Below are 22138 nucleotides of genomic sequence, written 5' to 3'. Positions count from 1 at the left end.
CTGTACTCACTTCAATGTACAAGTACAAGTATGGATCTTCACGCACACGCTACATTAGTGTAAGGCTGTTGCTAAAGATAAAAGAGACTAGCAGTTGGGCACTCTGAGTAGGGGATACTACTGTAAATATGCATGGGGCATTCCCGTTCTCAATAGAGTAGGGAACTTTTTCTCCGATCATGCTTTGCCGATTTGAGAATCCGGTTTTGGATTTGCAAATCTGTTGTACTCAGATAGGGTAGTCGATATATAAATTTCCTATTGTGGCCACCATTCTCCAGCCCGGTGCTGTGAGCACCATGTTCCGAAAAATAAAATCAAAAGGGGCACAAGGGAGGCAGAGTGAGCCTAGATACAGGTAATTGTTGGGGAGTGGGCACTGGGGAAAGAGGTCGGTCAAAAAAGGGCCCTGGAGTTAATATTTAAAAAACTATTATTGTGCTTGATATACAAATCTTAGCCCTTCCCAGAGTCTTGCGGTCTCAGGAACATGGCACAGGATTTGGGACGCTGAGAAAAAAATACTAATAATAATTTGGTGCACTATACAGCTGCACTTGGCCAACCTCCGCTGTGCATGGCCTTTTCCTGCACAGCTATGTTTGGCCATTTGTGGAAGAATGAGCACAGGAAACGGTTGGATGTGGTATATAATGAAACCAAACCAGAAATTACATGAGAAATCCTAAGGTTAAAGTGAACTTATGGGTTATAACATGTTATTATAGGTTTAAGTAAATAAACCACAGTTAAAGTGAAGTTATGGTCACAAATCAAAATAAAAACCCTGAAGGTATGGTTAGGAACACAATCCACAAACCTCAGCCTTAAACCAGAACTTGCACACAACATGCAACGCTTATGATCCCATAATAGATTTTTTTAAAACTTTCATTTAATTCTTTCAAGTTCTCCAACAGTGTTACAACACAAACCCCATAATATTTACACAAATAAACAAGTAAAAGAAAATATTATTAACTAACACATATTCAAACTAATAAATAATGCTACAATCATAGGTGTCTATTTCGAAATGGTAGGGGTCATGTGATATGTTATTTCACTTGTAAGATTATTTATAATTGCATCTGTTGCTTGAAGGGTAAGGTCCCAAACATTGCATTTGCGGACTTCTAGTTTGCATGGCTGTTGTGCCAGTTATGGGTTGTGGTCCTAACCACAACTTGCACATCTCAGTGGTTTTCCAGTTTTAACTAGTAACCATAACTGCACTTGAACTGTGGTGTGAGTGAAAATACAAGCCATTGAACAATGGCACTCTGAGGACCAGACACCAAGAACAGACTCCTTCAAGATAAAAATTTGTTATGTTTTTTACTCACTTTTCTAAACCAGGTGCAGAAGTAATTGTAAAAATTGTAAATGTAGAACCCAACAGGGCAAAACTCTTATGAAATTGATGCTCTGTACAGTCCTGGCAAGAAGAATAGGACAGAGGCACTATTTGAGCTGATCCAAATGAAGGAAAACCTGCTACTTAGGAAGGGCATACACAGTATGTCCTTACAGGAGTGAGTATAGTTCAAGTATCAGCTCCTCCACTCGAAGGGTCTACTCTCCCATATTTGGAACAGACAGGGCTGGATACAGTGCATGGTGTTGAGGACAATTACAGGCTCAACATATTATTAACACAAATAAGAGCAGGCGGGTACAACTAAATGTTTACTCATTTACAGAAGTATAAAGAGAAGTAAAAAGGCCATACCTGCAGCTTGGCTTTGTTTCCTACTGCCAGGCTTGGGTGGTTGCACTTCTTGATCCGCTCAAGGATAATCATTTGCTGCTGTATTGATTTTCCTGCCAGTAAACTTTTTAAATCTTCAGAAGACTCAGGGGCTGAAGTGAAACAAAGGACACAAAAACAAAGACAATCAAATCCAAAAATCAAAAAATGTATGCAGCGAATATCTCCGCAACTTGCACTTATAGTAGAGATAAGGTGGTGTAGCATCTGTTGGAGTGCTCAATCGATCAGCGCCCTACATTCTCTCTTCTTCTGCGCAGGCAAAGGCATGGCAAGCACGTGCCCCAACACCATGCTAAGGCTTGAGAAAATACTATCTTAGTCCTCGAGTATGTTGGGGAAGTGCAAGTCATCTTCTCCTCAAATATTTGGTGGTATTTCAATACCCTAAGGCACCTAGCGGCAAGTCATGCCGACTTTCGAACTGGGAAAGTAGGTTTGCATCCAGGTTTCAACTCAAAGTCATGTAATTTTGGGTAAATCACTCAACCTCCCTGTGCCCAAAATACAATGTGTAATGTCTGGTTGTAATGAAAATTGATTTGATGCCCAGGGACAGGTATACGCTATATAAAACTGCAAAAGGGTCAAACAGAAGATTCAACAGTGAGAATAACCTGCCACAAATAGACTTTTGCCAAGTGCAGCAATAGATAATGGGTGAGAAAATTATTTTTCAGTTATGCCCATGCTCAGTCTGTTTACGGGAAAGTTAAATTCTGCAAAAAATGTTAGATACGAAGACTAAGATGCCAAAGAAATGTGATGACATGGAATAGTCACAAGTTAATACGTGTATCCAGAGTGGAAGCGGACACAGTACAATCAACCAGAACTATACACACCAATACATTTATATTAGGGTACTATCAATATGGAGACAGCTATATTGTACAACCCAACATTGTAATGATCTCTCATGGATTCGACTATTTAACTGGAAAAGAGACATTAATTATATTTAACACCAACTACTAGGTGAACACAGACTTACAAAGTCATGTATAATTATGAATTCAATAACTGAAGGGTAGAAAATGATCATCGATCTCAACAACGGACAAGAAAGTTACCGTATGCAATAGATTTCATTCACATGTGAAAATGTAAGTGAAAAATAATACATAACTTTAAGCTACATTTACTTGCTAAATGTATTACAAATTGAAAATCTATAATGCATAAGCTTGACAATTATTTCAGACACAGATTTCACATAACCCCAAAACATCATCATGACCATATATGCCACACCTATCTCTAATTCAGACTTAAAGAGGAAAATAAGTATAGAATAAAAATAGTCAGCTGCATTTCAGCTAACCTACAGTGAATATGTCCTTTATCAGGGTACACACACATTATGGAGAAAATGAAACAAATAATTTGATCATCAATTCCTCATAATATCATTCGTGCCAAAGACTTTTTAAAATTAAAGTTAAAAGGGGCTGATGGTTTCAGTAGAAACAGTTTCCTAATATTTTTGATAAATAAGGAACAAAGAAAGAAAATGCCAGTATTTATGAGGAGTAACAAAAGATGTTTTGTGTCGGTTTGTGAATGTGTTTTTGGATAAAATGCTAAAATCCAGTATTACTGTTTTTATTTGGTACCAAGTCAAATGGTACACATAGTGACAGAATTGGATGCTATCCATAGCACTAGGCTTGGTTTTACTGGAAACCAAAGCTTCAATAAAGCCCTTGTACTCTTGCATCTGGATAGTGGTAATGTCCTACTGGAATAGGTCACGTTAGAACACATACTAATATCACGCGTGCCATTACAACGCCAGTATTACTACGGAAATACATTTACCACGACCTACCATCACAAAGCAATCTTTTACCACGAATATGCCTTTACCACGTATGCAATTACAAAGCAAAAGCATGGGTGGAAAAGGTATACATCTAGTAAAAGTGATTAAGGTAGGTAAATATATATATATATATATATATATAAACTAAGGACTATCTCTTTGCCAAATTTGTGCAAATCCGTTCAGCAGTTCGGGCAGTAGCTGCGACTAAAGGTCTCTATGGAAAATTGCATGGGGAAAGCACATTTTGGGTCCCCCCCTTTTTTCTCGGCCCCGCTTGATGAATCACCCCGAGACTTTCAGGATAGGAGCGGACCGGAGCTCCCCACCAGTTTTGAAAATTTCGCAAAGATTCGTCAACCGGCGCCAAAGTTATTCCAAATAGAATGTTGCGGATTTCCTAGGGAAAATAAGTGCTAACTATAACTACCTACTGGCGAACGACAGTAGGATATAGATATATATACACACACACACACACACACACACATATATATATATACACACAAATATATATATATATATATATATACACACACACATATTTTTAATACATCCTAAAACCCCATAATTACCTTTACTACCCTAAAACCCATACCCCCCTAAAACCACAAAATTGCCCTTACCATCCCAATACCCATAACCTCTAAACCACAAAATTACCCTTACCACCACTTAACCCATACCCACCCTGAACCCCAAAATTGCCCTTGGCACCCTAAACCCCATACTCAACCTGAACCCAAAATTCAACCCCCCACCCCAAAACCCAAGCCCCCCTGAACCATAAAATTACCCTTCCCAGCCCAAAACCCAAACCCACCCTAAAATTACCTTTCCCACCCCAAAACCCAAACCCATTCTAAACCCTAAAATTACCATAATATTATATACATATACATACACACATATGGAATATGCTACTTACCAGTATGCATCTGTTCTTGGCATAGAGGGCTGCAGAGTGGTACATTTATGAATAGATCGCCATCTGGTGTTGGGCTCGGATGATTGCACTTGTTTTTCTCTTGGAGAAGTCTTTGTCGTCACGGGATCGATGACTCCTCCTCTGGGTGTTAGTGCGCATGGGCATCGGCTCCATCCTTAGATTGTTTTGCCATAGTAGGGTTAGATGGAGTAGTGTAATAGAATACAGAAAGAGATGCCCATGTAAGTGTATCTAAATAAGATAATGTTGGGACAAACACAGGTTTCCGGGGAGGCAGGGAGGGCACGTACCACTCTGCAGCCCTCTATGCCAAGAACAGATGCATACTGGTAAGTAGCATATTCCGTTCGAGGCATATGGGCTGCAGATGGTACATTTATGAATAGATTATACAGCAGTTACCTCCCTAGCGGTGGTCACCCGTGTCTGTCGCAACCGTTTGAAATAAAGTTTTTAATACAGCTTGGCCCACTCTGGCTTGTTGTGTAGCCTGCACATCAACACAGTAGTGTTTTGTGAAGGTGTTTGGTGTAGACCAAGTTGCTGCTCTGCATATGTCATCTAGGGGAATGTTTCCTAAGAATGCCATTGATGCTCCTAGCTTGCGTGTAGAATGAGCTCTAGGAGGAACAGCTAATGTTCTCTTTGCTTTTATGTAACATATTTGTATACATCTCACAATCCATCTGGCAATGCCCGCTTTAGAGATAGGATTGCCCTTATGTGTTGGGGAAACGCTACAAATAGTTGTTTAGTTTTCCTGAAATTTTGTGTCTTTCTATGTAGTACAATATTGCCCTTTTGACATCTAATGTATGTAGGGCCCTTTCTGCTACCGCCTGTGGTTTTGGGAAAAAGACTGGTAGTTCCACTGGTTGATTGATGTGAAATGCTGAAATTACTTTAGGCAAGAACTTTGGGTTTGTTCGAAGAACCACTTTATTCTGGTGTAACTGTAGGAATGGTTAATGTATTGTCAATGCCTGTAATTCGCTTACTCTCCTGAGGGAGGTAATGGCTATAAGGAAGGCCACCTTCCATGTAAGGAATTGTATTTCACACCTATGCATAGGTTCGAAAGGTGGTCCCATTAGTCTGGTGAGTACTATGTTGAGGTTCCAGACCGGGGAAGGTGGTAATCTTGGTGGAATGACTCTTTTAAGGCCTTCCATGAAGGCTTTGATTGCTGGTACTCTAAACAGGGATAGGTGTTGCCTGTTTTGTAGGTACGCTGCTATAGCTGCTAGATGTACTCTGATAGATGTGTACGCAAGATTACATTGCTGTAAGTGTAGTAAATAACAAATAATATCTTTTGTTGATACGTCCAGAGGGTTGATGTTATTACTGGTGCAGTATACAGCAAACCTTTTCCACTTAGCTGCGTAGCATGCTCTGGTGATGGGACGTCTCGCCTGCTTAATGATCTCCATACAGTTTGGGGGTAGATCTAAGTATCCAAATTCTAAGATTTCAGGAGCCAGATCGCTAGGTTCAGTTGTTTGGGATCTGGGTGCATTATTTCTCCATGGTTCTGTGTAAGGTGCATGGGTGAAATTTTTAGCTTTTGGTGTGGCACTTGTGAGATTTGCAGGAGCGTGGTGAACCACGGCTGTCGTGCCCACGTGGGTGCTACTAGTATCATGGTCATTGAGTGTTGTTGCAGCTTTCGGACCACTAATGGGATTAGTGGGAGAGGGGGAAAAGCGTATGCAAATTTGTTGGACCAATTTATCCATAACGCATTGCCCTGTGGCAGGTGGTGTGGGTACCTGGATGCGAAGCTTTGGCATTTTGCGTTCTGATGAGTGGCAAAGAGATCTATCTCTGGTTGGCCCCATCTTTGGAAGAATGGCTGCAGTATTTGGTGGTGCAGTTCCCATTCGTGTATTTGTTCTGACTGTCTGCTTAAGATGTCTGCTATCTGATTTTGAACTCCTGGTAGGTGTTCGGCTAATAGATAGATGTTTTGAGGAATGGCCCATCTCCAGATTTCCTGCGCTAGTCTGGATAGTTGGAGAGAGTGCGTCCCCCCCTGTTTTTGAATATAATACATCGCTGTCATGTTGTCTGTTCTGATCAGGACTGCTTTGTTGATAACGTGCATTTGAAAAGCTTTCAATGCTAGAAACACTGCTAGTAGTTCCAGATGATTGATGTGCAGTCTTTTTTCCTGCACACTCCATCTTCCTTGTACTGTATATTTCTCCATATGCGCTCCCCATCCGGTGAGCGATGCATCCGCTGTTATTATCACCTGTGGAATTGGTTCTAGGAACGACCGCCCTTGGCAATGTTTGTTGTGTTCCACCACTTCAGAGAGCGGTGTGTGCGGTCGTCTACCAACACCAGATCTGTAATCTGTCCTTGAGCCTGATTCCACTGTGTCGCTAAGCATTCTTGCAGCGGACACATTTGTAGTTTGGCATATGGTATTAGTAGTATGCATGATGACATTATCCCTAATAGCTGCATGAACACTCGCGCTGTTAGCGAGTGTTGTGGTTGAAATTTTTGAATGACTGTAAGCATTGTTTGGATCCTGACTGGATTGGGGTATACTTTGGCTTTTTCTGTGTCTATAGTAGCCCCTAGATATTGTTGAACCTTGCTTGGTTGCAGGTGGGACTTTGTGTAGTTCACCGTAAACCCTAGCTGGTGCAGCAGCTGAATTGTCTTTTGTGTGTTCTGAAGACATTCTTTTTGTGACTTGGCCTTTATTAGCCAGTCGTCCAAGTAAGGGAAAACATGTATTTGTTGTCTTCTTAGGTGAGCTGCAACCACTGCTAGGCATTTTGTGAACACCCTTGGTGCCGTTGTGACCCCAAACGGAAGGACTTTGAACTGATAATGTTGTCCTTCTACCACAAACCCGAGGTATTTCCTGTGGGCTTTGTGAATAGGGATGTGAAAGTAAGCGTCTTTTAGATCCAGTGTAGAAAGAAAGTCCCCTTTCTTCAGTAAAGGAAGTACTTGTTGGAGTGTGACCATGTGGAAATGTTCCGAATTTATGTATGCATTGAGAGGTCTGAGGTCTAGTATTGGCCTTAGAGACCCGTCTTTTTGGGGGATTAGGAAGTATAGGGAGTATACTCCTGTTCCTTGTTGGTGTTGTGGAACCTTCTCTATGGCATGCTTTTCTAGCAGGGATAGTACTTCTTGTTTTAACAGTGTTAGGTGATCTTGTCTCATTGGACGCTGTTTGGGGGGGATGTTTGGTGGGGTAGCTGTGAGTTCCAGGCAATAACCATGTTGGATAATTTGTCGCACCCACCTGTCTGATGTGATGTTTTCCCAGACAGGGAGGAACTGTGATAGGCGTCCCCCGACCGGTGTTATATGGTCTGGGGGGAGCTGTATGAAGTCACTGCTTTGGGGTTGGAGAGTTGCGGTGGTTGTTGTTTCCGCGACCTCTACCCTTGTTGTTGTTACCTCTGTAACTGCCTCTAGAATTACCTCTGGGTGATGTTGGTGTAAAAGAGGTTGATTGCTGGCTTGTACCTGTATTTTTGGATCCTCCTCTATAGGTGGACCTACGAAAGGAACCTTTTTGAGTTGGCTGTTGCAATGCTCCCATTGATTTAGCCGTTTCCGTATCTTTTTTCATCTTTTCTAAGGCCTCATCTGTTCCTGAGCCAAAAAGTGTTTTCTCATCAAAAGGTTGGTTCAATAATGATGTTTGTACCTCTTGTTTGAACCCTGAAACTCTGAGCCATGCATGTCTTCTTAGCATGATGCTTGTGTTTATGGATCTTGCTGCAGTGTCTGCTGCGTCTAGGGCGCACTTAATGGAAGTATTAGTTATTATCTTTCCCTCTTGTATGAGTTGATCTGCCTTCTTTTGATGTTCTTTAGGGAGATGCATGATGAGTTTTTCTAATTCATCATAATGGGCTCTGTTATACCGTGCAAGTAGCGCTTGCGTATTAGCTATGCGCCAGCTGTTTGCCGCTTGGGATGCTACTCTCTTGCCGGAGGCATCTATTAACTTAGACTCTTTGTCAGGAGGCGGAGCTTCTCCTGTAGTTAAAGAGTTTGCTCTCTTACGAGCGTTTGTGACCACTAGTGAGTCCAGAGGAATTTGTCCCTTGATAAATATTGGGGCTTTTGGAGCTGCCTTATATTTTTTATCAAGTCTTGGGTTTAATACCCTAGCCCTCACCGGGTCTTTGAATATTTCTGATGTGTGATTGAGGAGACCCTTAAGCATTGGTAGTGTTCCTGATGTTCTTTGTGCAGCAGGTAGTGTTTCTAACAGGAAATCCTCTATTTGAGGTTCTGCATGTAGTTCTACCTTGTGGTACTTTGCTGCCCTATTAATTAGTTGTGCAAAACCTGTATTATCATCAGGTGGTGAAGGTTTTGAGGGATACAGTTCAGGGTCGTTATCATTATCTGACCCTACATTATAGTCTTCCCATGGGTCTGCATCCTTTGGGACCGTGTCCTCATCATCCCTAGGATACTCTCCCTCTCCTGTGTCACTTTCTACATCTGTGATAGGTGTAGATGGGCGTGGTGTGAAAGGAGTAGTTGGCCGAGTGTGAGGAAGAGGAGAAGAGGGCGTGTCTCTAGGTTGTGGAGAAAGGGGAGGAGTTGTATTCGTCCCCATTGTCCTCTTCTTAGGAGGAGGAGTTTTGTCATCCAACTGTTCATTCTTCCTCTTTTTAGGTAGTTCTGCCACTACCTTGCCAGTTTGTGGATCAATAAACAAAGTCTTTTGTTTGGGATCTGTTTGATGCTCCTGTGTCGGTACCAAAGTTTTTGGTTCCGTAAGGTGCTTTTTCTTCGGACTGTCCATTTGTGTTTTCGGCACCGAAAGTTTATTCGAATCCGATATTTTCGGTATCGAGGATGTCTTCGGTGTCGAGGATGTCTTCGACGTCGAAGCGTGTTTCGGTTTCGACATGGACTGTTTCGACTTCGAGCTTTCCTTTGTATGGAGCTTCGGTGTCGATGTCGAGGTGGGCCGTTTTTCGGATCCACCATGGTGGGAGACCGAGTGTTTCGGTTTCGGTTTCGTTGCCGGGCCCGAAGGCGGGGCGTCTGAAACTTTTTTCGGTTGTCTGACCGGGCTCGAAGGCGGGGTCGACACCGTGCGGGGTCGGTTCTTTGGTAAAGGGACGTCGTCACTCACGGTTTGTTGAACGTCGATTTCCTCGACGTCGGACTCGTCCGCTTCTGACCCCGCCTCGTCCTCCTCTTCTTCCTCCTCTTCGGGGTGCTGGTCCTCGAACAGCTCCGGGATTGCCTGTGACTGCATTCTCGATACCTCGTGTCTTCGGGCTCGACGGTTTCTAATCGTCGACTTGGAGGAGAATGCCGCGCAGGCTTCACAGTCCCTGGATTCGTGTTCAGGGGACAAGCAGAGGTTGCACACCTCGTGTAGGTCCTTGTGTGGAAACTTAGCACCACACGTTGGACATTTTTTGAATGGAGTCCTTTCCATGGACTCTGGGCTGGACTACGTCGAGATGGGCCTCCTGGTCTCGTCGACGTAGCAGTTGGAAATCTTGTTGTTGACGTCGAAACGCGTCGAAATGGAAGTGTAGTCGCGTTCGATAACAATACCGTTGAATTGGAAAGGGAATACGCGCCGAATATAACTTTTTTGTCGAAGTCGATCCGGAGCGCTTCAATCCTCATCCGAACCCGATGGCGGAAAAAAACAATCTAAGGATGGAGCCGATGTCCATGCGCACTAACACCCAGAGGAGGAGTCATCGATCCCGTGATGACAAAGACTTCTCCAAGAGAAAAACAAGTGCAATCATCCGAGCCCAACACCAGATGGCGATCTATTCATAAATGTACCATCTGCAGCCCATATGCCTCGAACATACACTTACCTTATACTTGCATATAAAACACATACGCCTTTACTATTCATGACTTTATAACAAAATTTGTTGTGAAGGCATGCGTGGTAAAAGCACATGTGTTCTAATGGCATGTGTTGTAATAGCATGCGATGTAATGCCACTTGCGTTGTAATGGCATGCTATGCAATTGCATGTATTGTAATATTTCCTTTGTAATGGCTCTTTCCTGCCCTATTGTATAGCCCCCTCCCAGACTCCACAATAGCACCCCCTAAGAGCATGTTGCACATTGCAGTGCTTCTAAACCAGGGTCTGAAGAAATATGATCACATTACCCACATCCTAATCTAACTCTATTGGCTCCCCCTGCCAGCCCGCAAGATCTTCAAAACGAGTTGCATCATTTGCAAAGCCATCTCAACCAGCACCCAGCTTATCTTGCAGACAGGCTCATTATCTCTGTGGGTACCCAGCAGACCCACGCTCAGACTAAGAAGCGTAAAATAGGAAAAACAAGGCACCAGACCATTTCCATCTATGCACCCAGGATCTGGAAACAACATCGCCATACCCACCAGGACCACCACAATACTGCTCCAATTATGGAAAGACTTGAAGACTCACCTCTTTAAAGAACAGAATATCAATGCATTAAGCACAAACTTGCTTACTCTGCTCATTGACTTTAAGCTTGCCTTTTACCATCTACAGCGCTCCACTGCCTCTTAGTTAGGTTTGCGCTATAGAAATACCATATGCATACGTGCAAGGCAAATGCGGACAATGGCAACAGATTTTGAAGGCTAAGTTGGCCATTTCACATACATCTGAAGTTTTGAGTCCTCTAACCAATTTGTGGATTTATTTTTTTAACTTTATTTACAATTTTAAATAGTGATCAACAACATCTGCAATAGACACTCATTTTAGTTCGGGATTAATTACAATCAGGAGTAATCGCATTCCAGTCAAATAACATTTGAGAGCATACGTGTAAAGACAGAGCAATCAGCGTGACTCGTGTGAACGGCTGCTCCGACATATGGTGCCGCAACCTGCACTGAACATACTCCTAGAGCTAAACACATCCTATTGAACCACCTCGGTCTCACCCCACACCCGCCAGGACAATCCCATCATGTGGTTGGGAGGACTCCTCCTGTCTCTGCACAAGTAAATAATTTTTGAAGGGGCCCCTAATATCCTTTGGCCTGGCACTCCAGGGCAATGTAGTGGCGAACAAATCAGTGTTGGTATTACAATATATAAGACTACTCATCCAGGCTTTAGTTTTTGGTACCGGTCTACTGCCCCTTCTCAGCACCAGTTCACGTTTGGCCAACAATAAGGCTATTGCTACAAATTTGAGGACTGTCTTGGGAACATTCCCGACATGTCCCATTAACGCCACCGCTGGGAAGAGGACCAGGTCGAGAGTGATTATCCAATAATCACACAGTTTAGTACACGTCCATGTCATGTGGGCAAAGTCTGCCTATTGTGATACCATTTTGGACAGGTGTGTGGGCATGTGAGGTCAATTGCATGGATCTTTGCAGGGGACATGTATGCCCGCCATAAGAATTTAAAGTGTAAGAGTTTATGCTTACTATTCATGGGAACTTCTTTGGTCTGTATACACAGTAGGCCCATTGATCATCATCTATGTCATGCCCCAAGTTGTGTTCCCATGCCTCACGCGTCTTTCGATCTCTGCATGGGAGCAACATGTAGTGGCTTTATACAACTTTTATATGATCTGAGCTCCGTCCTCATTGGCATTAAAAAGGGCCAAAGGTGGAAAGGGGGTAGGTTCCAATGGGAAATCCAGGATCTGTGCCGATAGAGCACATCAAAGTCTATTGAGGACAAAGAGGTCCATAAAGGACGCTGCAGTGAAACGATCCTCCTTAGTACTTGAGAAGATGTGGCCTCCCGGAAACAAGTCCCCAGTTGTTTCTAAGGAAAATGTAGTCAGTGTCCGTTGCACAAGTTTTTCGGCCATGATGAGTAACCGTAAATTATTAAGTGCTGGGAGGTTAGAAACGTACAGTGAGCGGTGACCAGTGATCTTAGCCAATTTTAGCCATGCTCGGGGCGTGGCTTGGCTACCGAGCGGATTGGCTGCCTAACTTCGCAGCTCTGCCGATCGAGTGCATTAATCTGATAAATATCCGTACAAACTGGCGCAGTAGCTCGGACCCAACGGACCCCGTAGACTGAGGGGGACATCCGCTTTGCCCTATGACACTTCTGTGACCGTAGACCCGGTAAACGTGGAGAACTGCTGTCCGAACTGCCGCCGCGGTGAGGCCTGGTGCCTTGATAGAAGCTGGGAGCTCGAGTGGGGATGGACCTGCATGAGGAGCATGGTGCAGAGCGCGACTGGCCCGCAGCCTAAGCGACCTGAAAGTAAATTACCTGCTGCGGAACCGCTGTCGGATACACTGCACGACTGGTGTAGAGGGCAATTGAGGCGCTGATCCCAACTTCACTGTCCCAACGCGAAGCGGCTACGGGAGGAGCGGGGGTCGCTGAGAGTGGAGGACGTACAGCGCCAACGAGAAACATAAGGTAAGGGGTGGACACTGCACCTCCAAAGCGAAGCCATAAGAAGGGTGCAGATTGCGCTACAGAGTTGCTGACATCGTGAGACCAGGCGCGCTAAGACACCGGGAAAAGCGCTAGCAACCGACGAGACGGGGCGCGAACCGCCATCTTGGATTGGGAACGGAGGCAGCGAGACGTGCAGGCCCGATTGGCGTAGACTACGACGGTTGGGGCAGCGAGGTGCACGACGCCTACAACATATGCACACATTGCTACCACTTTAACTACCACTGAAAGTACAAATATCTCCTGGGCATACAACCCATGTAAGGCGTGATTGTGCTATTGAGGCTGGGCGGCAACTGGGCCCCTGACATCGGAAGGTCTGAACGTGCAAGGCCGCGATGGGTCTTTGCTAGGCCACTGATAGACGCTGGCGACTACCAGCTGGAGGCCGTACGAGTGAATGGTGCCGTGCTGACTACTGAATAAAGTACAAAGAATCCTATGAGACGGCTAAAAAAGTAAACTGGGACTGCGAGTGCATTGTAAAGTAGGAGGGCGTAATAGCAGGACTTAGCCATTGCCACTGTGAGTAGGTGTCCTTCATTATTCACGGACCCGCAAGGCATATACAGAGAGCTAAGTGCAGGGAGCACCTCCTCAAAAGCTACATAGCCGTGTCTCGCCATGGGAAAACCGGACACAAGACAACCTAAAATAACATTCGATAAATCGAAGCAGAAGACGACCAGTCCGGACCACCAAGATCAGGAGGCATCGGGGGATGACCAGGCTAGATCACCGTCGGAAGATATTAAATCCATGTTTCTGGATTTAAAGACCAGCCTGCAAGGAATAGATACAAAAATGGATGCCCTAGCCGCACGGATGGACAACATAACGAAGAAGATGGACAAACAGGAAGGGAGAGTAGGAGTGCTGGAGACGCGTGTGACCGAAACAGAAGAAAGCCAGACAGACCTGGACAAAAAAGTACGTGGTATGGATAAAGTGCTGGCTCTAATTCAACAAAAGAACGAGGAGTTGGAGGCGAGGTCGAGGCGCATCAACGTCCGCATTACGGGTGTGGCGGAATCCACGGACATAGCAAACATGGAACGTTACATTGAACAGATGATGAAGGACCTTTTTGGAGCTGGACTTTCACCGATGTTTCTCATAGAGAGGGCACATAGAACATTAGGGCCAAGGCCAAAACCAGGGGCACCACCAAGGCCCATACTGGCCCGCGTCCTCAACTATAGAGACCGCGACACGATCTTGCGCATGGCACGAGATATGGAGGATGTGCAATATAAAGGGAACCGAATAGCCATATATCCTGACTTCACCCTCCAGGTGCAAGCAGCTCGCAGAGAGTTCATGCCGGCAAAGAAGGTATTTCAGCAGACTGGAACGAAATATTCCCTAATATACCCGGCAAAACTGAGAGTGCAGGGTCCGGGCAGGCCCACCTTGTTTGTGGATGCAAAAGCGGCGTTGCAATACGCCAAACAACTTGTTAAAGACCAGAAACGGCAGGCGAACCCAGAAGACCAAGAATCGACAGAGAAGCTAAGTGACGTTGAATGACACTGTGTACTTCTGGTTTAAGATGTGGCACTTAAATGTGATGTAGCGATTATTAGTGCTAGGGCTCTAGTGTCTAAACTGTGTACAGCTAGCCTCCCAAAGCATGAGAATATGCAACGGTTACTCCACACATGCACGGGTTCCGGGGGTTCTAGAGCTGACACTGTCAGGTCAGCGCTCGATCACCCTGTCACGAGTACAGGGGTAGATGAAGCCTTCCTGCGTACCCCATGGGATGATTCCCACTAAATGGATAATCAGATTGACGACAGTAAAGGTTGGAGTTGGGTGGAGGGTGGAGGGGCGGGGTAATGCACAACCTAATTGGGGGGTTGGAGCGGGGGGGGGGGGGGAGTGAACAAGAGCAGGGGATGTTGTTTTGCAGAAGCGTGATGCTAGGTTGGATGGTAATCTATGTTTCGACCTGGAGGACAGCTGACAGGGAAGAGATTGGCTGAAATGTTGAATACACGTCCTGCGGGTGGCCGAGTGTGGAACTGCCCAAAGCTAGGATAATATGTGGTACATACAGTATGGCGCGAATAATGTACAGCCCTGTGTTCCTCATGTTGCACACTTTTTCTGACGTCAAGCCTAAATGTCTCCCTGATAGGTCTGTGCTACTTGTGGGATGTCATACATACACACAACTACAGCTGTGAAGTCCATAAAGTGTCTCTCTTGGAATGTACGGGGCATGAATGATAAAAGAAAAGCGAGACTTATACACTCCTATTTGTTGAGGAAGGAAGTAGATATCTACCTATTGCAGGAAACTCATTTGACTAACACCGGTTCATCACTACTCAAACACAATAGATGGGGGGAAATAGCACATGCTCCTTATTCAAACTATGCAAGAGGGGTAGCAGTATTAATCCGGAGAGGGCTACAATGGAAGACCCACAAGGAAGTCATAGATCCTGAAGGCAGGTTTATACTACTTCTAGGAACATTATGTGGAATGCAGATATTGCTTGTAAATGTGTACGGCCCAAATAACGATAATCCTGAATTTTTCGAGGAACTGTGGCATAAAATGCAGGCCTGCGGCTCTGCTGCGATCCTGTGGGGGGGGTGATTACAACGTTGTACTTTCTGACACACTTGACAGACAAGGGGTCACCCGAGAGCATCACCCGCAGGCAGCGGAAACATTAGGAGATATCATTGCCGAAGCAGCACTAGTAGACTCCTGGAGGTTACTGCATCCGGGGTTACGTGCAGGCATATGCATTACTGCTCATAGAGCCGCCTGGTCCCGACTAGACTATTGGTTGTTGTCTAGGGACCTCCATGCCTCTATACTGGAGGCAACACATTTGCCGAGATCATTGTCTGACCATGCACCAGTAGGTGTGACACTTGCCACCCCAACACAATATGTGCAGCCGTTTAGTCGGAAATTTCCCTCACATGCACTACTTGACCAGGTATTTAGAGAAGAGTTGAGAGACAAAATATCGGAGTACTTTGAATTAAATGAAGGGTCTGTTGACTCACCAGGAACACTCTGGGAAGCCTGTAAGGTGGTCACCAGAGGTAACTGTATGGCGCTCAAAACAGGGGTATTACAATCTATCAGAGGTACACTAGATAGATTAGAAAAAGAACTGACTGCTCTGGAGGCTACTCTAACAACGGCACCTTCTGACAGTGCCCGTGCCGACTTCAGAACGAAACTTACCCAGTTTCAGGAGGAGGCGGAGAGAGAAGTGACATTCCTCAATAAATAAACCGCGCGGGGAGGACTTTAGCTAACCTACTGCGTGCGCCTAGGGGAACAGACTATATCATTGAACTGCGGGACGAGGAGGGTAGGCTGGTCAGAACGCCACCAGATATATTACACACTATGACAGGATATTATGAAACACTATACACCTCCAAGGTGACGCCAGAGGACCAGGTAATAACAGATTATCTTGATACGATAGCTCTAGCATGGTTTAATGATGGAGCACGACAATATATGGACCAACCGATCACGACAGAGGACATCAGGGCAGTGATAGCGAATTTACCATCGGGCAAGGCGCCAGGCCCGGACGGCCTCACTGCGCCATTCTATAAGGAATATGCGGACATACTAGTGCCTAGATTGCACAAAGTATACATGGAGGCGATTGAGTTGGGGACCTTGCCGCCGTCGCTCAGAGAAGCAATGATAATAACATTGCTCAAACCTGATAAAGACCCGACTAATCCAGACTCATACCGCCCAGTTTCGTTAATAAACCTAGACGCTAAGATTTATGTGAAACTGCTGGCTGACGGACTAAAACCCATGATACCCCAGATTGCACTATCGGACCAATCAGGATTTGTGACAGGCAGATCCACTTCCCATAATTTGCGGGTGCTCATCGGACTACTGCACTATCTAGACCCCAAAGTGCAGGCCACTGCTGCCTTGTTAGATGCCACTAAGGCATTTGACTCCCTTGAATGGAAGTTCTTGCTAGCTCTATTTACCTGAATGGGCTTCAGTCAGTTATTACCCAACAAATTAGCATCCTGTATAATAACCCGAAGGCAAGAGTGAGAGTGAATGGAGAAATCTCTGATCCTATAAACATTACAAGGGGGACTAGACAAGGTTGCCCCTTGTCGCCATTGCTATTCGCCATTGCCACAGAACCGCTAGCAGCACGTCTGCGGCAACATCATACACACCGTAGCATTGGCTTTACATCGAGGGGTCTGCTGATATCTCTGTACGCGGACGACATAACGATATACATGCAGAACCCAGCTGAGAATTTTGACCCTCTCATGAGAGAATTGGTGAGATATAGTGGCCTAACTGGCATTAACATAAACTGGTCTAAATCGACGATGTTGCCCCTAACCGATGACACGAGCGAGTGCCACACCGAGTTCCCTATAAAGTGGGTGTCAGACGAAGTAAAATACCTGGGCATCAGGATTAGCCGCTCAATTCAGGATATATGGCTCTCAAATTATGGAGTGGCTGGAGGGCAAAGTAAAAAAGTGTAAGACCTTACCGCTATCCTTAACAGGCCGCATAGCAATAACTAAAATGGTAATACTGCCGAAACTTCTGTACCTCTTCGTGAATATCCCTCTGCCTCTTACAGTATCCTTCTTCCGCCGACTCAGGTCGCGATTCCGGAGCTGGTTTGGGCGGGCAAACAACCCAGAGTAACCTGGAAGCTATTAACGCTTCCCTTCCAGCAGGCGGGGCTTGCGGCCCCGGATTTCGAATTATACGCATATAGTGCACAAGTCCAATATCTACACTACTGGCAACATCCAATCCCATATCAACCACATGTGGCGATTGAGAGAGACATGACAGCACCTACCCCATTAAAGACGACTCTGTACCATAAATACAAACGTTCACCGACGGATATAGACACAGTGGAGACGGTACGATGGGCCTGGCTGAATATAGCAAAACGTGCCGGATTAGCAGAACTATATGCCCCGACCATGCCGCTAGGGGGGAACCCGCTATTGGGACCATTAATGGACACGGCAGTATCGGAGAGGGCACGCAAATGCGGATTGACGGTGGCGGGAGATTTATACCCAGATGACACCTTCCTATCTTTACAGACAATGTGTGACTCTGGGGAGCCCACGGCCTCCGAACTGCTCCTTTATTAACAGTTACGGGCGGCATGCAGGTCCAGGTATCCAATGTTTCCTGCAGCACCGCCGATGCTATCGGCACTGGAAGACGTTCTAGCAAACAGTTCACCTCGCAAGCTGATCACTCGTATCTACAGAGTCACGCAGGATACTGCCCCCGTTATACATAATGACTCGAGATTGCAATGGGAAGCAGAGGCAGGTATTAGCATCACAGAGAAACAGTGGTCATTCTGTTGCACACAACTCGAAAACCTATCGCCCAACTACAGACTGAGATTAATACATTTTAATTACTTACATAGAACGTACCGCACACCTAAACAACTATTTAACCACTTGGATGCTAAGGTACATCCACCTCTTCCCATTGACTTTCCATTGAAATCAATGGAAACTCCATGACGAGTTACCCTTGTCATTAGCACTGAAGGGGTTAAAATGGGCCTGTTAGCTGATGCAAATTGCTGGAGATGTGGAACACAAGATGCGACATTTTATCACTTAACGTGGGAATGCGGACCTGTGAGCAGATATTGGGTGGAAGTATTTGGAAAGATAGGACAGATAGTGGAGGTGGAAATGAATCCTGATCCGCTTCTGGCACTCCTTGGTTTTGTCATGAACATACCGTGCACTTCTCGAAAACTAGTTGCCCTTCTACCTCTGCTGGCTAAGAGGCAAATCGCACTGCAAACGAAACAAAAGGCTCCGCCAACAGTGTCAGGTTGGTTAAAATCGGCCATGTACTGTAAGGACCAATTGACGGCATATTGGGAATTAATGCCGCAGCGCTCCAGACCGGTAGATATTTGGCAGCCGTTAGTGACCTGGTTGGGTGGGGCGGATGTAGAGGTATGAGGCTGGAGGTATGTGGGTAGGGCGAATTGGGATATCGGAGATGTAGTGCAGGATTTCGACCACAGATTGGATGACAAATTGAGTGGGTGGCGATTGTGGCGGGAGGGATAGATGGTGTACAGGTGTTGGCGCAAGTTGTGCGACTGGACACACAGGGAGGATTGGGATAAATGTTGCACAGGTGGAGATAAGATCTCGAGCCCTTAGGACAAGAAATTTACGACAAGAGCGCAATTGAGGCCATCCTACTTAGACTTACTATTGACCAATCTCCTACGCAGAACGCTTCTAGTTGGTTTATTTTATCGACTTGTTAATTATGGTTATCGATGCTGTGTACGAGTGAATGGATACAGAACTGCAAATCGCGGAGCGACTTTACAATGACAAGCTGCCTGCCTCCGGGTTGTTGGCTAAATAGCAGTGTATCACTTGTACGAACTAATAACGGCTCAGCTAGTGGTGGACACCGTTTGTAAATCGCTGGGGTCTCTAGGATACCCTGTTTGGAGAATCATTTTGAGAGGAGTGGGAAGCACCAAGTCGGCTTCCAGCCTAGAATATGGTATCCTGGCATCTGGAGCATACCAGGAGTGCGCAAAACTGCACTGTGCAACCAGATAATAAACCTGGAAATTAGGGACTCCCAGGCCACCCCACTCATATGGGAGGGCTAAAGTATCCCTACTTATCCTGGCTCTGCGCCCACCCCCGCCCCGCAACTTATCCTGTGCAATACTGCAAAGATTGTGCAGAAATGTAATGCCGGTGAACGGCGAGGGACAGGGGATATGATTTTGTCCATTAAAAGTGCTAGTTGCAGGGGTATCATTTTCGCTAATATCTTGTAGTCTAAGTTTAACAAAGAAAGTGGCCTGTAAGAGCCACATTGAAGTGGATCTTTACCGGGTTTAGGGAGCAGAATTATGACGGCTTCACGTAGCGTGGGTGGCAGCAGTTGCCATTCTAGGGCCTCGTTGTAAACTTCCAGTAAGTGGGGTGCAAGTGTATTTTTATAGGCCTTGTAAAAATCCCCAGTGAAACCATCTAATCCAGGAGCAGTCGACCCATTTACAGCGTCAATTGCACTAACAATTTCTTCTGTGGAAAAGGGCTCCGCCAGAAATTCTTGGTAAGGTTTTTCCAACCACACCAAAGCTATTTCTTCTAAGTACGCTGTTTGAGCATCAGTGTTGTGTCCCGTCCGAGACGAGTATAAAGTCTGGTAATAATCTAGGAATATGTTACCAATGTCAAAAGTCCCGTTGACTATATTCCCCTGTTCTGTGATGTACTCACGATTTGTAGGGGGTCTAAGAAGGCGCGCCAGTGTGCGTCCCGGCCGGTCTCCTTCACCATACCACCACACCACTGCATACTTGTTTAAATAGTGGGCTTCTCGAGCAGCAGACTCCTGAAATTCTGCCAGCAGTGTCAAGCAGCAGGCTTCTACGGGGTGGTCTGGGTTACTCGCCTTGTCGCGGCCAAGGGCCATTAACTGTGTTTCAAAATTAGTGAGAGTTTTCCGTAGATCTTTCAATATTCCAGCGTGTTTTGAGATGCAGACCCCCCTGGTATAGGCCTTGAAGGCCTCCCATAATGTGGACCAAGTTTGAACTGAGCCAATGTTTAATAAAAAATAGTCATCTATTGCCATTTGTAGCTCAGCACGAAAAACCTTGTGATGCAAGGCCTGGCTGGGGAAGCACCATTGCCTCTCGCACCCCTACGGCCGAGGAACTGTCATGATTACCGGTGAATGATCAGATAGAGTTCTAGGCAGGCGCTGGGTGTCAACGTACCAAGCGACTAAGTTAGGGGGATATCAACCAGTAATCTGATCTGGTCAGTGTATTGTGGTATGCCGAGTGGTGTGTGTGTACGCCTGGCCATTCGGGTTGCAATGTCTCCACACATCTCATAAGCCCAACTCCTCACAGATGGACCGTAGAGCACGCAGTGCTTGAGGTTTCAAAGCAGGAGAGGGCAACGTGCGGTCTTGCGTGGACTCCAGTAACAGGTTAAAATCTCCGCCTATGTATAAGGAGTCTGCCTCAGAAGTTGCCCTCTACTACCGTATATCAACCCTCGCCGTCTGCGTGGGAACGAATGAGGTGAAAGGGCAAGCATTTATGGATTAAAATGGCTGTGCCTCTAGCGTAGGTACTGTAACGGGCGTAATACCTGTATGGGCCCCAGGACCTAGCAAATTGTGTGGATGGCACCTTTGGCAAATAATTTCCTGGAGGAATGCCACATCTATGTGATGACGTTGTAGGCAGTTAAGAACCGGTCTGCATTTCTTTGCGTTATTTAACCCTCTAACGTTCCATGTGCTCAGTACTAATCTGGAGTGGAAAGCTAAGTTACCCTCTGTCGTCATTGAACCAAGTCCAAGTAAGTGCCTGCTCTGCTCCCTGGAACTGCTGTTTATCTTCTACAATAAGTAATTGGAACCGGAATGTGATAAACAATAACATAACATATCCAGATCCCTCCCACCCACCTCCCATCCCCCTCAAACAACAATGGGGGGTGGGGGGTGGGGGTGGTGGGGTTAAAGAACCCATCCCGAACCTTATTGTTGCAAGAAATGACCAAACAAATTTTACATTCCCAAGAACTAAAGAATATTGAGACATGTGCAAATGCACTAGGGGGGTGGCAACACCCCGCCTCAGTCCCTGCCAAGGGCACCAAGTGCCTGCAGTGTTATAATTATACAACCATGGCAGTCAGAAAGTCTTTAGTTGGCATCAGAGTATGGTACTGCAATTCAAACAAGACGTGAAAGGGTCTATGGTGAGTTCTCGGTGACAAAAAATAAGTCAGAAAACACTACGAAGCAGAAAAAAGATCTGCACTCACTCCGGAACTCGATATGTCCTGAGAGTGCTGCGGAGAGTTTGTGACTTTTTTAACAGCGGCGGAATATCTTTGGCAAAACTCTTGAGCGTCGTGAGGGAAGTCAAAAATGCATGACCAACCGTCAACATCCACCCTTTAGTCTCGCTGGATAAAGCATCCCATACCGCAGACCTAAATTTCGTAAGGCAGCCTTCACCCATGCGTACTTTCTCCGTGCGTCCTGGACCTTTACAGTGAAGTCTGCATATAGGGAAATGCTGGAGCCCTGCCAGTCA

General features: G+C 45.6%; 1 protein-coding gene across 1 annotated transcript in view; it reads right to left on the bottom strand.

The window, feature by feature from the left end:
* Positions 1-22138, bottom strand: part of NOP14 (NOP14 nucleolar protein) — a 185084-nt gene that overhangs the window by 63833 nt on the left and 99113 nt on the right. The window contains exon 9 of the mRNA XM_078678549.1: positions 1733-1863. Within this exon, the coding sequence (XP_078534675.1) occupies positions 1733-1863 (131 nt within the window). The remainder of the gene's footprint in view (positions 1-1732; positions 1864-22138) is intronic.

Source organism: Lissotriton helveticus, chromosome 2_2 (assembly GCF_964261635.1).
Source record: "Lissotriton helveticus chromosome 2_2, aLisHel1.1, whole genome shotgun sequence".
NCBI lineage: Eukaryota > Metazoa > Chordata > Amphibia > Caudata > Salamandridae > Lissotriton > Lissotriton helveticus.
Note: the sequence above shows the minus strand (reverse complement) of the source record. Positions and strands in the feature narration are given on the sequence as shown.